General features: G+C 38.7%; 1 protein-coding gene across 8 annotated transcripts in view; it reads left to right on the forward strand.

Moving 5' to 3' along the window:
• Positions 1-15,636, forward strand: part of fhod3b (formin homology 2 domain containing 3b) — a 669,782-nt gene that overhangs the window by 513,991 nt on the left and 140,155 nt on the right. For 5 of the 8 annotated variants that reach the window (XM_069909515.1, XM_069909535.1, XM_069909544.1 and 2 more), the window contains 3 exons: positions 8,856-8,960; positions 9,389-9,799; positions 13,971-14,042. The exons of 1 other annotated variant lie outside the window; for it this stretch is intronic. In XM_069909515.1, the coding sequence (XP_069765616.1) occupies positions 8,856-8,960; positions 9,389-9,799; positions 13,971-14,042 (588 nt within the window). The remainder of the gene's footprint in view (positions 1-8,855; positions 8,961-9,388; positions 9,800-13,970; positions 14,043-15,636) is intronic. 2 more of the 8 variants (XM_069909550.1, XM_069909561.1) reach the window with 1 other exon arrangement.

Genomic DNA, 15,636 nt, shown 5'->3' on the forward strand with positions numbered 1-15,636 from the left:
GCAGCAAAATGTAGCCAGTGCCATGATGTGTGAATGCTGGAATACGGGGTTATTGTTATTCTGGATGGATGAACTAATAAGCGTGAAATTGTATTACTCAATCCACATTGATCTTGGATGTTAATCGAGTTGTTTGGAATATAGTTATGAGAGGATCTGTGATAAGTTTCATAAGAAAAAGGTCATCTTTCCTACATTATGCTTGTTTGCTCTTCTCCCTCCCATTTTTCTCTTACCCACCTGTCAACTCCACCTCCCCTGCTTGCTGCCCCCTTTCTCCCATAATTTGTTTATCCACAATTAATCAACATTGCTACTTTAAGCTTTCCTGCCGTGCCATTGAACTCGAAACACTGTGTCTGTCACTGGACTGGCTCCATTCACTCTTACTAGTTATGTCTACAGCTACTTCATCTTTGCAGAGTTATGATACTGTAGAGGTCCCTAATTCCTTCCAACATTTTTCCTCTTATGGTATTTCAAGCTTTTAAAAGGCAAGGATGTTATCATTGAATGTCTATTTGAATTAATTCTCTCCATTCCATTGTTTTCAGCCCCGGCAATTTTATTCTGCAGTCTTAATCCTTCATTTTGGTTTCTCTCCCACAAAAACAAGAGTCACTTTGTTATAAATGTGTTGATTTGTTGTCAATAGCATATCACAAAAATGACAGCAAATCATGTTTCCTGTGAATCCACCACTTCCGGGCTTGCCTTATGTCTTCTCCCTGAGGTGCTGTCCCCTCTCCTTGCTTTCAATTTCTTAAAGAGGAAACTTCTCCTGATTTGAACTTGGAAAGATTGCATCATCTTCCATCCTTCCTCTTCTCTCCGAATTCTTGAAATGTGTTGTAACGTCCTAAAATCACGTCTGTCTTGTCCAGAATCCCTCCAGTCAGCTTGCCATTCTACTCATAATGCCGAAGAGTCTTTAATCAAATTCTTCTGTATTATTTTATGTGGTGGTTGTGATTCTTTAACTTCTCAGCCTGTTCAAGCTGATTTAATTCTGTTGTATTTGACTATATCATCTTCTTACTTTTATGCAATGGATACAACAGCTCCGGCCGAGTTCATTTCTTATTTATCCACTTGTTGTCAGTGACTCACAGGGATTGTTTTCCCTTCCTGTGTCTCAGGTTCTGTACTGGGGGCTCTCTTATTTTTCATCTGCGTACTGCCCTTTGGCTTCAACATCTGTGCTCAGAGTGTCAGTTTCCACATGTCAGCTGATGACATTTTGTTTTCAGGTTCAGATTTCAGATTTATTGTCAGAATATAAACATGACATCATATACAAACGTAAGATTGCATTTCTTGCGGGCGAGGCAGAATTACCACTTTTTAGTGGTGCAAAAATAAACGATGCACAAGGTACACATAAACAAATAAAGAAGTGTAAGCAGATAATGAATGTAAACAAACTGCAATACAGAAAGAATTTTTTTTTAAATTAATAAAGTGCACAAATAAAAGTCCTTAAATGAGTCCCTGATTGAGTTTGTTGCTCAGAGACTGACAGTTGAAGGGTAGCGGCTGTTCCTGAACCTGGTGGTGCGAGTCTTGTGGCACCCAAACTTCTTTCCTGATGGCAGCAGTGAGCACAGAGATTGTGCTGGGTGGTGTGCATCCTTGACGATTGCAGCTGCTCTCTTCCCTGAAGATGTTTCCGATAGTGAGGAAGGCTTTGCCTGTGATGTTCCGAGCTATGTCCACAATGTCTTGGAGGGCTTTATGCTCAGGGGTATTTGTGTCCCCATAGCAGACCATGATGCAGCTAGTCAGCATATATTCCACCACACATCTGCAGAAATTTGCTAGGGTTTCTGGTGTCATACCAAACCTCTGCAAACTCCTGAGGAAGTAGAGGTCTTGATGTGATTTGTTCATGATGTGTGTTGGGTCCAAGAAAGATCCTTCAAGATGGTGAATCCCAAGAACTTAAATGATCTCACCCTCTCCACCTGATTCCCTTAATGATTGTATATCTGGTTTTCCCTTTCTGAAGTCAACAAACAGCTCCTTGGATTTGGTGACACTGAGAGCGAGTTTGCTGTTGGTTCACTGTTCACTAGTTTTCAATCTCCCTCCTGTTTGCTGACTTATCACCTTTCTTGAAAAAACTCACTTACCGTGGTATCTTTGGCAAATTTGTGGATGGTGTAATTCTCATACCGAGGTGCACAATCGTAGATGTAAAATGATTAGAGGAGAGAGGTAAGAACACTCTCCTGTGATGCTCCAGTACTGATGGAGATTTTCTTACCAATCCTCAGTGATTGTGGACTGGATGTGAGAAAATCTAGAATCATATTACACAGAGGGATGTTGAGTCTTAAGACTTGGAGTTTGCTGATCAGTTTTAAGGGGATGATGGTGTTAAATGCCAAACTGTCTTCGATAAAGAGCATCCTGATGAATGTATCTTTGTGTTTTGCCTATCCATCATGAATCAACCATTCCCATACATGCTTGCCTGACCTCAAATGGATGTAGAATTTTAACTATGCAGTCAGTTTCAAGGCCATCTCCTTTGTCTTCAATGACAATCTCCATCTCATTGGTTCTGTGGTTTCTCTGGAAATCCTGCCGCTTGAACCAAACTGACCTTTGAAGAGAGACTTGATGCTACATTGGGCTTCAGGTGCTTGATCGATGTCATTGCTGATCCAGAACATTAGTTGATGCAGACGTGGATTCAGACCACCTGTAGCTGAAATCTTGTAAAAATTTAGCCCTTCATCCCCACCCCACACAGTTCTGTTCAGGCATCTGTCTTCATTTTGTTCGTACCTTGATGAAGGGCTCAAGCCCGAAACGTTGGTTATGTATCTTTATCTTTGCTGTACAAATACACTGTTTGACCTGCTGAGTTTCTCCAACATTGTATTATTACTTCAATCACAGTGTCTGCAGAATTGCATGTTTTGCTCCTGCAGCTGAAATCGATGTGTGCTGCAGTTTCCACAGCCGTTTCTTGTCCTCATTCTCCTCTCTTTTAACCCTTTCATCCAATGTTTTGCCACATTCTAGTTGGCCACTCTGTGTTGGCTCTTACACGACCAAAGCATTTGTTATAAAACTCTCATTATTGCCTTCAAATGAGTTTCTCGCTTCTTATTTCTGCAATTACCTGCAGTCCTGTAAGACAGAATTTCAATAGCTGCAGCCATCTAATTTTAGGCTCTTGCTCTACTATGGGCCAGGGCTTGAGCTTGTGATGACTCTAGGTTCTGCACTTCCATTATAAACCAATGGAGGGGAGAAGTAGCACAGTCTTTTACGGAGAGCTCTGAAACCTCATTGTCTTAATTTTTTAATTAGCTCTTTATGGCTCAGGGTCAGTTAGGTTCTATTGCTGTGCCTCATGTCATTTTTCTGATAGAAACTAAATGTTATTGTTGATATCCTGGGGTGTTGTAATGTCTGGCATGTGCAGATAATGGTTAATTACATTTGGTGGGATTGTTAATTATTCTGGGTTTTTTCTCCTTGGATAATTGAAGTAAATATATGACCAGAAAAATGAAAAAGTTATGTACATGTTCTGGCTGCATGTTTGGTCAGTGGTTCCAGTACATCATTACACATGCCCTGGCAGCACTTCAGCATTTTTACTTGCACAAGTACTTTTCTCATTCAAGCAAACTCAATTCCCATCTGCACAGGTTACATTGCACACTCTAGCTTGAATTTGTTTTAATTTCGTTAGTGAAAACCTGTGCAGGTCATTCTATTTTTAAGTTTAAAATAATCAGTTCAGCACCCACATGATGCGGACTCCATGCTGCTGCCGTGATGTGAGGCACTGGAGACCACCAGCCACCCCGACCCACCCACACTTGGCAGTTGCAATTGATGAAAGCCAAAGTCCACACTGAAACATTTCTAATTTCAGAGAAGCTAAAGGTCTGAGTTGCTGAAGCCTGGACTCAGTCAGACCAGCACATTTTGGGTTAGTGCCTTCATTCTTTGTGTCGTGTATCCTCTTGGGAAATGGTCTTGGATACTGTGCTTCCAGTGATGACCTGTATTTTGGCACTTTGCAGATGATCAAAAATAGTGGACTTATCAAGTTTCATTGGCCAAACACATAATTGAGCCCAGTTTGGCATAATTTAGTACACCACATACCACTGGCTGGTTGCAAACTGGAAACTATCATCATTTAGAAATATACATTTTCCTGATATCATTTTTACACTGAAAAATGTGTACAATCTCTGAATTTGTCTGTTTAAAATTTATTAACTAAGCCGCCTTTGCCCAAATGGCTGATTAAGAAAATATTATTTTGAAATTGTGAGCACTGATTTTCAGAATAAGAATCAGAATTTATTGTCATGAACAAGTCACAAAATTTGGTGTTTTGCAGCAGAACACAGTGCAAACCCACTTCCACAACAATAAAAAAATAAATAGTAAATAAGATAGTGCATGGAAAGTAAAGTAGTGTCTTTGGGTCATTTATTATTCAGGAATCTGATGGCAGTGGGGAAAGAAGCTGTCCTTGTGCTGCTGAGAGTTTGTCTTTAGGCTCCTGTACATTTTTCTTGGTGGTAACAGAGTGAAAAGGGCAAGGCCTGGGTGGTGAGGGTCTTTTGATGATAGAGGCTGCTTTATTAAGACGCTGCCTCTTGTGGATGTCATGCAATTAACAGTGCCCTTGTCCCTTGTGTCTTCCACATACTAACCTGGCATGTTTAGAAAGATGAAAAAGACAAGATCATGGGTCATCCAAGCACAACTGTCTCAATCAGCATTTTCTGGCTCCTTTTCTTTTTTAACCAATGCTAAATTTTCCAAACAACCCTTCCAAAATAGTCCTCTTTCCTTCAAATTTTGTATGACATTGCCAGCAGAGGATTATCCAGAAGATTAATCTGAGCAGAGCCTTGGTGGAAGGAATAGGTAACTTCTTGCTGGAGAGTTGGTGCAGCTTGACCCATGGTATTAAGAGCCACTGATGTTCCCTGCTTATTATCTATGAGAGTTGAATGGATATTTGTTATATTTCCTTCATGGCAACACTAGCACCTGATACCCTGAATATGCCAGAGATGGATCTTGGAAGATAAGCAGACTCAGGATGCTCTAGGTTTCTATGAGGGGCGCTGGGCAAATTACGGTAGACAAAAGTTGGAAGAATTTCATGTATGTTACATTCTAAATTTGACAATAATGGAACCTTTACCTTCTAACATGAAATTAATTTGGTGGAAAGATGAAGAATTTGTCATGTAATTTTCAACTTTTTGGCTGGCTTTTCGTTTTTGGACACCTTTGCAATGAGAAGAGTTGTGAATTGTGCTGGCTTTACATGAACACAAGCATAGTAACATTCTCTGTTCAGTTGAGACATTGGCATTCCTGCTTATGTGGACTTGGATGATTAATCACAAATAATGCATAAAAGCAGATGATGCTGGTTGTCAGGCAGTACCTATGGTAAGAAAAACGATAGTTAATAGACCATTAAGATATAGAAGCAGAAGTCAACCACTCAGCCCATCGTCTTCGCTACCATTCCATCATGAGCTGATCCATTCTGCCACTCAGCCCCACTCCCCTGCCTTCTCCCCATAACCTTTGATACCCTGACTATTTAGATCAGCTTCGGGTCCATGACCCTTTCTCAGGAGTTCAGATACAATTTTGAGTAGAGTCTCTAACTTGAAATGTTAACCCCGTTTCTCATCCCCCAGATGCTACCTGACTTATTGAGAGGTTCCAGCATTTTCAGTTTTTTATTTTAGATATGGGTAACACTCTTAAAGTACCAGTGATCTGTACCGGGATCGAATCCGACGCTGACTGTAAGGAATTCGTATGTTCTCCCTATGAACGCGCGAGTTTCCTCTGGGTGGTCCGGTTTACTCCCACGCTTCAAAAACATATGGGTTTGTAGGTGAACTGGCATAGCTCATGACCTGGAAGACACAGGTTCCTTTCTTGAAAGCAAATGGTGGTTTCCTTGCTTATAATCCAGTTGTACATGTAGAATTTTCTGAAAAAGAAATAATGTTTGTTAAAATTATAAATAAAAATGTCCATGCCATTTAGTCTGAGCCAAATAGCAAAGAAAATAAGATCTGGAAATAGTTCTGCGCTGGATATTATTGCGGTATAGACAACAGAATCGCCAAGGCAAATAGCGCCTTTGGAAGACTACACAAAAGAGTCTGGAAAAACAACCAACTGAAAAACCTCACAAAGATTAGCGTATACAGAGCCGTTGTCATACCCACACTCCTGTTCGGCTCCGAATCATGGGTCCTCTACCGGCATCACCTACGGCTCCTAGAACGCTTCCACCAGCGTTGTCTCCGCTCCATCCTCAACATTCATTGGAGCGAATTCATCTCCAACATCGAAGTACTCGAGATGGCAGAGGCCGACAGCATCGAATCCACGCTCCTGAAGATCCAACTGCGCTGGGTAGGTCACGTCTCCAGAATGGAAGACCATCTCCTTCCCAAGATTGTGTTATATGGCAAGCTCTCCACTGGCCACCGAGACAGAGGTGCACCAAAGAAGAGGTACAAGGACTGCCTAAAGAAATCTCTTGGTGCCTGCCACATTGACCACCGCCAGTGGGCTGATATCGCCTCAAACCGTGCATCTTGGCGCCTCACAGTTCGGCGGGCAGCAACCTCCTTTGAAGAAGACCGCAGAGCCCACCTCACTGACAAACGACAAAGGAGGAAAAACCCAATACCCAACACCAACCCACCAATTTTCCCTTGCAACCGCTGCAACTGTGTCTGCCTGTCCCGCATCGGACTTGTCAGCCACAAACGAGCCTGCAGCTGACGTGGACATTTACCCCCTCCACAAATCTTCGTCCGCGAAGCCAAGCCAAAGAAAGAAGGATATTATTGTGATTATCACTCAAAGAGCTCATCAGTATTATCACATTTTCTCCTGCTGCCCCCCTCCCCCCCCCCACCACCACTCCATATCTTTCTTCTATGCCCAAATGCTACTGAAGTTTATTGACATCTGATTATACAAGTACAACCTGACAAAACAGTGTTCCCTGGTCCTTGGTGCAAAACAGGCAGACTTGCAACCAGACATACATACAGACAAACAATAAACAATACATATGCAGGACAAAGTATATAAACACACACACACACACACACACACACACACACACACACACGTACTGACTACATATATACATGTATATGCATACACGTACACAAATTCATGAATATGAGAGTCTTGGAAAGTTAGTGTGAGCAGTTCCTTTGGTCGCTCAGCATTCTCACTGCCTGTGGGAAGAAGTTATTCCTCAGCCTGGAGGTGCTGGCTCTGATATTCCTGTATCTCTTCCCCATTCAGAATCTGAATTTATTGTCATGAACAAGTCACAAAATTCTGTGTTTTGTGGCAGCGTCATAGCGCAAACATTCATGTAATAACCATCTTACAAACATTAAAATAATAGTGTACAAAAATAAAGCAGTGGCTTTGGTTAATTGATCATTCAGGAATCTGATGGCAGCTGTCCTTGTGCTTTTTTCCCGATGGTAGCAGAGTGAAGAGGGCATGGTCTGGGTGGTGGGGGTCTTGGGAGGATAGAGGCTGCTTTCTTAAGACACCACCTCAGGTAGATGTCCTCAATGGAGTGAAGTCTATTGCCTGTGATGTCGCAGGCTGAGTTAACAACCCTCAGGGGTTATGTAGGAGCAGTTGAAAGATGCACTTTGCAGGGTGTAAGGGGTTCTCAATGATTTTGCACACTCTCTTCAGACAATGATCCTGGTAGATCACTTCGATAGGGGCGGGGGGGGAGGGGCGACAACTCCCATGATCCTCTCAGCCACTCTTATGGTCCTGTGGATTGACCTATGATGCATGGAAATGAGGGATTCAAAGTTGAGCTGGTCATTGGAAATCTCATGTTTATCCAGTGACCACATCATTGAGATTGGCTGAGGATTGACTTTTGCCGCCCAGGATTGAACAGACTGTTGAATATTCTCAGCCTGGGCAAAGAAACCAGTTGGAGAGCTTCCACTCAGGTGCTACAATCCCAGAAAGAGATGTAAGAACATTTTTAGTTGGAATATGCTGGGAATGCACACTCTGACAGAGCTTGCAGCTGGAAAGATTTTTTTTTAAAGTGGATGTTCTTCCACAATCTGTCGTCACAACAGATGGATCTTTCCTGGTCAAAATTGCAGGCAGCTTTGATGTAGTAACAAGAAATTTTAAAATATAATGAAAAGAGGTAATTCAGGTAATATAACTCCCCTTTCATTTTATTAAAAAATAAGTGATTTTCAGCCCACAGTACTCGATTTATTTAAATAAATTTTGATATCTGTGCATAGAAAGACTGCAACTTCCTTGCCATGAGAAAATTGATGCTTTGATCAAAATGATGCAGAAGAGATGAAAATAGTAATATGTAATGTAAATGGAAAAATTGTGATGTAATCCTGATTTCCAAAGTCAAATATTCACTATACATTTTAGAACATCATATAGTTTCCTCAGTTGGGATAGTCCTGTTTCATGTGTATAATGAAAAATAAATCATATTAAGTATCAAAGTGTTAGAAGAAAGGTTGTATTTGCTCCATGTTAAATAAAGAGGAACGATAATAGTTGTCAACTTCCCTACCATGGGGCATTCAGACTTGGAAGCTCTGTCATCTTCTCTTTAGCCTTTCACTGTTCTCAGTTAAACTTGGATGAAGCTGGCATTTCACCTGAGTTGTCAGTATTTATTTTCAATCATTGTTGTATATATGTGTTTCTTTCATTCTCTTCATTAATCTTTGCTTATTCATTCCCATTATTGCTTTACATCATTTTCCTTCATCACATTGCACAAGCAGAGATGAGGAACACGAGGAGGAAGACACTGAAGAAGAACAGCCAATTACTGAACCCAATACCGAGGATGAGGGGGAACAAGACCCCTCTTGTCAGGTTCAGGAAAGGTACTAGGATTACACTTGATGATCTATATCAGATTTAACCCTTGGAATGTAGCATGTGTTTTGTAATCAATAATTATAACCACCTGGAGTATAGATTGATTCACTTTACCACTACTTAAACAGCACTTGGATGATATTTCTTACTATGATAGCCTTCTGTAAAAACAAAGTACACAGACTTGAGGCATTCTCTTAGTGAAAGAACGTTAACCTCTGGTATGAAATAAACTAATATTGACAGTGTTTCAAATTACAAATCAAATAAGATTAATTATGAAGTAATGAAGATCATACTTTCAGAAATATGCATCTTCAAAGGATCGCTTAATGTTTGGAGTTAAATTTAATTCAATTTTAAAATGTCTTTTATTTTGGTCCTGCTCCAATCTTCCCGTGTTCCCTGCCCTTTCATCCCTTTCTCCCGCCAGTGAGTTGAAGCCAGATGCAGCAATTGAGCAAGCAGAGAATAGCCCCCAGAGTACAAAGTATGTAGCCAGCTTTATTCCTGCGCCTGAAGACAGAGGATCTTCCAGTCAGTTCCAGACTTCTGAAACAAATATCCCTTCAGTTATCTCTCCTCCTCAGTCACCCAATTGTCCTGGTGGTTTCCAGCATTCTTTGCAGCTGTCATCTTTATCATCATCCATTGTCATCCCTCTTTCACCAGTGGCTTTGTCAAACAGCCCTCAAGACTCATCTGCAAATATTAACCAAGCTGTCTCTCCCACGGTTGAGAAGTTGCCATATCTTCCTCATTCACCTTTCCATCTATTCTCATATGATCTGAGTGAAATTCCTTCAAGAGCCAAAGAAAAGGAAGCTGAAATGAGGCAAAACAGGTACACTGAAGTCTTTGTGTAAATCGTCCAGATTTTTATTTTTCTCTGTGCTTTTGAATTCTGCTGGTATTTAATTGATTCTCTATGATTGTAGTTGTGTCTTTCTAATAAAGCTATGCTTATTGCTTTGCTTTAGCATCTTTCATTTAAACAACTCAATCTATAATCAGACCCTCCTCACAGCTTCCAAAGTTAGGGCTCTGAAAAGGTAGGAGATGTTCAGATGTTCACATGGCATTGAATATTGTTAAAGTTTCTGCTTTGGCAGTCTCTGAACAATAGCTGAGGCATGGATATGCAAGGAGGATAAACTTTGGGCACTTCAAGTTTATAAGCTTGTGTTTGTATACCCAAGTAGAGTTCAGAAGGAAAAGTGATGTGACTATATGAATGTACTATAATATTACTTGGAAACTATAAAGATGGCTTTCAGTTTTCTATGTAGTTTTTATCATTCCTCGTTGATTATTTATGTTGAATTGTGTAATCCACTTATAAGGGAAGAAATAGTATTTTTAATAATATGTGCCTTTTTTCTGAAAGTTTATGAGTTCAATTACCAGGTTGTTATCGATGATTCCATGAAACTGAAGTCCCTGGTGATGTGATATTTTGGCTTGTTTTAAGATTTCAAGAAACTATTCCAAAGTTTATCACCTGTGTAGGTGAAGGTTATGCATGCCAGCTCTGGAACAGTAGTCGGAATGCTCAAGGGGCCAGAAGTGAAGGAATGAAGAATTGAGGGAAGATTGAAGAGTTTGGAGGTGATTATGGCAGTAGAGGCATGAGAGAAAGGGAATTGAGATTATATAAAGATGAGATTTCTAATGTCAAAGCATTAACTGCCCTTGTAGATCAGTGAACTTAGAGCAGATGTTGGATGGAAATTGGTGCAGTCAAATATTTGATGAACAGGTTTATATGGAGTAGAAAGAGGAAGGCCATTCAAGAAAGCATCAGGATTTATAAAGAGTTGAAAGTAAGAAAACAGAAATGGAAAAGGAGGAAAGGTAATGATGGAAAAACGGAAAGAGAAGATAAACAAAATATAAAAGGGCTACGCTGAACTATATGTCTTTAAATATTAATGGAATACATAACCAAATTAAAAAGGAAGAAACTACTAAATTTAAATGAATAAATGTATTCCATTAGAAAAAATAACATATAGGTTAAGAAATAATATTGAAATATTCGAACAAGTATAGGAGCCTTACATTAAATACAATAGCGAAAACCTACCGGGGACAAACATTACCTAAGTTGATGGAAGGAGAAAGAAAGAAAAGAATGGACTCAGTAGAATTTCTGGTGTAATTTTGTTGAATGACAACATTGTCTGACTGGCTTAATGCAACCTAGATTGTATACCTAAAATGGATGAGAGGGGGGGGGTGGGGGGGGTGGCTTGGGAGGAGGGGGGGGAGAAAAAGTCACTGTATATGTGTGAAAAAGAAATAGTGTATATCATGGCTAATGTGATTTATGGTGTGAAAAATAAAAAAATTTAAAAAAAAAAAGAAAGCATCAGGATTGTCAAACCTAATGATGATAAAGACATAGATAGAGGTTTGATGAGCTGAGACAGTTTAGAAACAGCTGATGTGCTGGAGATGTAAGTATTTTTTTTTTGGTGATGTTGATATGTGCTCCAAATATCACAGCAGTGTTGAAAAAGGCTTGGTTGACCCTTGGATCATTGCTGGAGAGAGGGATGGACTCAATGGATCAGGAATACTAGTTGCTAAATACTGCTAATGAATACAACAATTTTGTCCCTTATCAACTTCTAGAGTTTCTGATACTGCAAAGACTTCCAGAAGTGTTTGAAGATAAAACTATGATTACATGCGAGGCAAGCTGTCTTGCCAAAATATTGAAGTGATGGCACCACTTCTGAAGAACCATCATTCCTTTCTCTTCACTCTCCCTGCCCTATACTGTTAACATTATGCTTCCTAGTTTGATTTTAAAGAAACTCTGCTATCCTCCTTGCATATCCATGCTTGAAGTTAACATTAATCCTCTGCTGTTAATTCTGTTTCTCAGTTATTGCCCAGGACTTTTAACTTTTTATCTCTTCACTAATTGTTTCCAACATGTTCTCTTTTTCTTCATTTCAAATTTCTAGTTTTCCTTTTGACTTGGTATATTTAAAAAAATTGTGTTTAAAAATTCTTGCACTCCTTCAAAAGTTAAGTTAACTTAGACAAACACAGGTCTCCTTCAGTTCTGTGATTGAGCTGTTGCGATAACTAAAATGCTACATTGATCTGTCCACAGATTTTTTTCTTTTTGCCTGTTTTGAACGTTAATAACAAATTCAAAACCAGTCTCAGACAAAGAAGCAGATCATCGTGATCCAAATGTGAGCATTGTGCATTAATTTTTTCACTCGTGGCTCTTACCAGAGAGAGCTACAGTATAACATTTCAGCTTTTGTAATGAAGTTGGCGAGGCTGAGTAAAGGCTTTCCATGATCTCTGGTATTGTACTTAATTTGAAGAGGGAGGAATGAAAACAAAACAAAGAACCGTGGCTACATATTTGGTCACACTCTGTCCAAGCAGAGCTGTCTCTATGATTGTGAAAACCTGCAATTTTTTTTTTCTGTTCAAGTAAATATTTAAGGTGCCTATGATGGAACATTTTCCAGATGCATCTTAACATTGTGCAGCCATGCCATGGTGTATAAATCCGTGGTCTTGATGCATTCGAGTATAGATGAAGGACTTGTCTACACAGGCTGTCTCAAATGGAAATGAGATTTTGAAGCCTGCCTTGCCAAGTAGTTTTAATATTACACTGTGTAAGTGTCATTTGATGGGTTCAAGCTGGATCTGATACTCATTATAAACTCCTGTTAACTGTAGCATATCTTTGCCTATACCAATACCAAAAAAAAACCAAATCACCAGATTATTTATGAAGCTAATTCATGGGTTGCAATCTTATTGAATCGCCTTTCATTAATGAAGCTCATCTTTGTCCAATCTTTATACATTTTCAGACTCTTTGATATGCATCATGTTGAAGTGGAAATATGCATCAACTATTTACTAAAGCCAGTGAAAATGGTTAATGTGTCAGGAAATATAGTAGACCATCTCAACAATAATATTATCAATATAAATGAGAACCAGCCTTGGAGCATTCCAAACATTTTATTTGTGATGGCTGATAACAATTTAGGTCAGACAGAATGAAGTTAAAAATGGGTTATGCTCTGAAGCCTTTCAATTATAATGATCATGTTGAAAGTTAAACTTGAAAACTCAATATCATTATTATGTTGAAAGCTTAGACATTTGTGTATTATATCAATGGTAATCTAGAGAGTTATCACAAACAGAAGAGATCAGGTAATGATACATTTTAACTCCATATACGTCTGTGACTGACATATCTGCTCGAGACATGTTCACTTTGGCTTTTATTCATATTTTCCATTGATGGAAAGATGGGGTCCACTTCTGCAAAACTGGCTTTCATTGAATTTGGAAAGTAAGCTGTACTGAAGCAGAAGTGAAATAAAGACAACTTCACAGCCAAGAAACATCTTTGTTTTTTTTAAATTATACTATGTTATGTGCTCGAAATGGTGGTTTGATGATATGTGAACTTTGAACGCAGCTTCTAATTTTGCTTCCAATCTAGACAATAGAATCAATTTTTCAGATTCAATTTCATAAATTGGCTAGTGAGCACCAAGAAGTAAAGGTGAAATTCTATCTCCATAAGCCCATCTGAATCACCTTCATTTTTATTTGTATAGTTTTATGCAGTGATGCATTTCTTGAAGAGTGCTGTCTAATTTTCCATTGAAGTTATTCCAAGCTACATTATCTTTCTGTATGATAAAAATTTATTTTCAAAGCTGATCACCTTTACATTTTGCTAGTATCTATCCTCCCAACACTTTGTACGTGCTCTTTATTGCACCAAATTATATATCCCCAAATAGACTTCTATATTTCTGAACATTATTAAATTTTATTCTTTGGATCAAAACTTTTATACGGAGATCATGCTAATTATATTGCCAAAGCAGGCTAAAAGCAAAGTGAAACAAATTATTTCAGTATTCTATTCCCTAATTTTATATTTATTTTCTTTTTTAAATTTCTCTTGGCTTTATTCACTGTCACTTTCTCTGTATTTCTATTTGCAGTCAGACGGAATCTTTCTACACGACCAAATGTACTGATTCTTATGAACCTTATACATCCAGGTCTTCTCATAGGTGGGTCATCAAAGTAACTATTTCAATGATCATTCCGGCATGTATATGTCCATTATTACTGTGTGCTTCTGTTTAAAATTAAACTGTGCTTAATTACTCAGAGGAGTGTAGGTAAATCATGGAAACAATGGGGAATGAATCAGAATTTAATGTGAACACTAATACCAAGATTTACTCAACATCAGGCTAACCATTTTATTTTCTTCTATGCTGTAGGTAACCAGGTATACTGTGCACATTAAGAGCTTGCATTAAAAGAGCTCCATGAGAAAATGTTCTTTGCATTTTTATGGAAGGAGGGAATTATTAATAATATTATTCCTGACAATCCACGTGGAAATTTACCACATTGTATGAGAAATTGAATCCATTCACATCTTTATTTTGTTTACAATTTGCAAAAAAAAAATTGATTGAGTTATTTGTACTAATTTTTTGGCAACATTTCCATTAGTATATTGGACTGAGCACTTCATGTGATGATTCTTCCTGATGTTGATTGAATTAGCCTGTTATGTTTCCCACATATCATGAAGTCATCCCATGTGCAGTGTTTTTGTTGTTAATGACAGGTATTGGATGAAAGATTTGGGTCCTGCAGCCATTGTAATTTCTTGAAAATATAATATGTCATATCAAAAATAATGAATTCTTTGACTTAACAAGGCATCACTAGGGTATCAGTGTTCTATATTAGAAATTGTTCCTGATCTTTGCTGAATTTTATTGCTTTAAAGGTGTCTTCAACCACAGCATGATGTGTGATCATGTCCACTAACATGTACCAGCTCAATCATGCCTCCCCCAACTGCATGCACCCCTACTTTATCCTGGCCCCATTAGGCTATTCCATAACTCTTTTAAACTCTCTTTTTACCACTATCCCCGACAACCACTCCCCAATGACAACTGATTTCCCATCTCCCGCTTCCAATATCCCTTAGTCTGACCTCTTCTCCAGGAAATTTCAGGCTAACATAATTTCCCCTTTGAAGAGCACTGGGGCATTTTCGATGACAATGCCCAAACGCAATCCCCACTGAAGGTCCAGCAGGCAGCAGGTTTTAACACGTATTAAAGAGATTAAACCTGTCTTCTTACAAGGAAAGCCCCCAAAATGGGGGTGCATAAATCGAGATTAAGATGGGAAGTGGATTTAAACAGACAAATAAATGAGAAAGATTGGATGGAACTATTTAAGAATAATATGACAAAAATTATAAACATTAGGTACAGGTTAGTTCAATATAATTTTTTGCTTCAGTTGTATTTGACTCACAAAAACTAAATAGACGAACCCTGCTAAATCAAGGTTTGGGTATGGACGTGAGATTGGATTTTTTTTTTGCATACTGCTTGGCAGTGTCCTAAAGTTAAATATTTTTGGTTGGATGTCGATAACTTTTTGGAATGGATTATGGGGGTCAAGTTCCCACAGGATCTGATGTTATTTTTATTGAGTAATATTAAGGTTATAAGACCTAAATTAAAATTTACTATGTATCAAGATGAATTTGTGTTAATTGCCTCAGCAGTTTCTATGAAATGTATAGCAGTATCATGGAAATCAGATACAGATTTAGGTATGGACTTG

The sequence above is a fragment of the Narcine bancroftii genome, chromosome 1, assembly GCF_036971445.1.
Source record: "Narcine bancroftii isolate sNarBan1 chromosome 1, sNarBan1.hap1, whole genome shotgun sequence".
NCBI lineage: Eukaryota > Metazoa > Chordata > Chondrichthyes > Torpediniformes > Narcinidae > Narcine > Narcine bancroftii.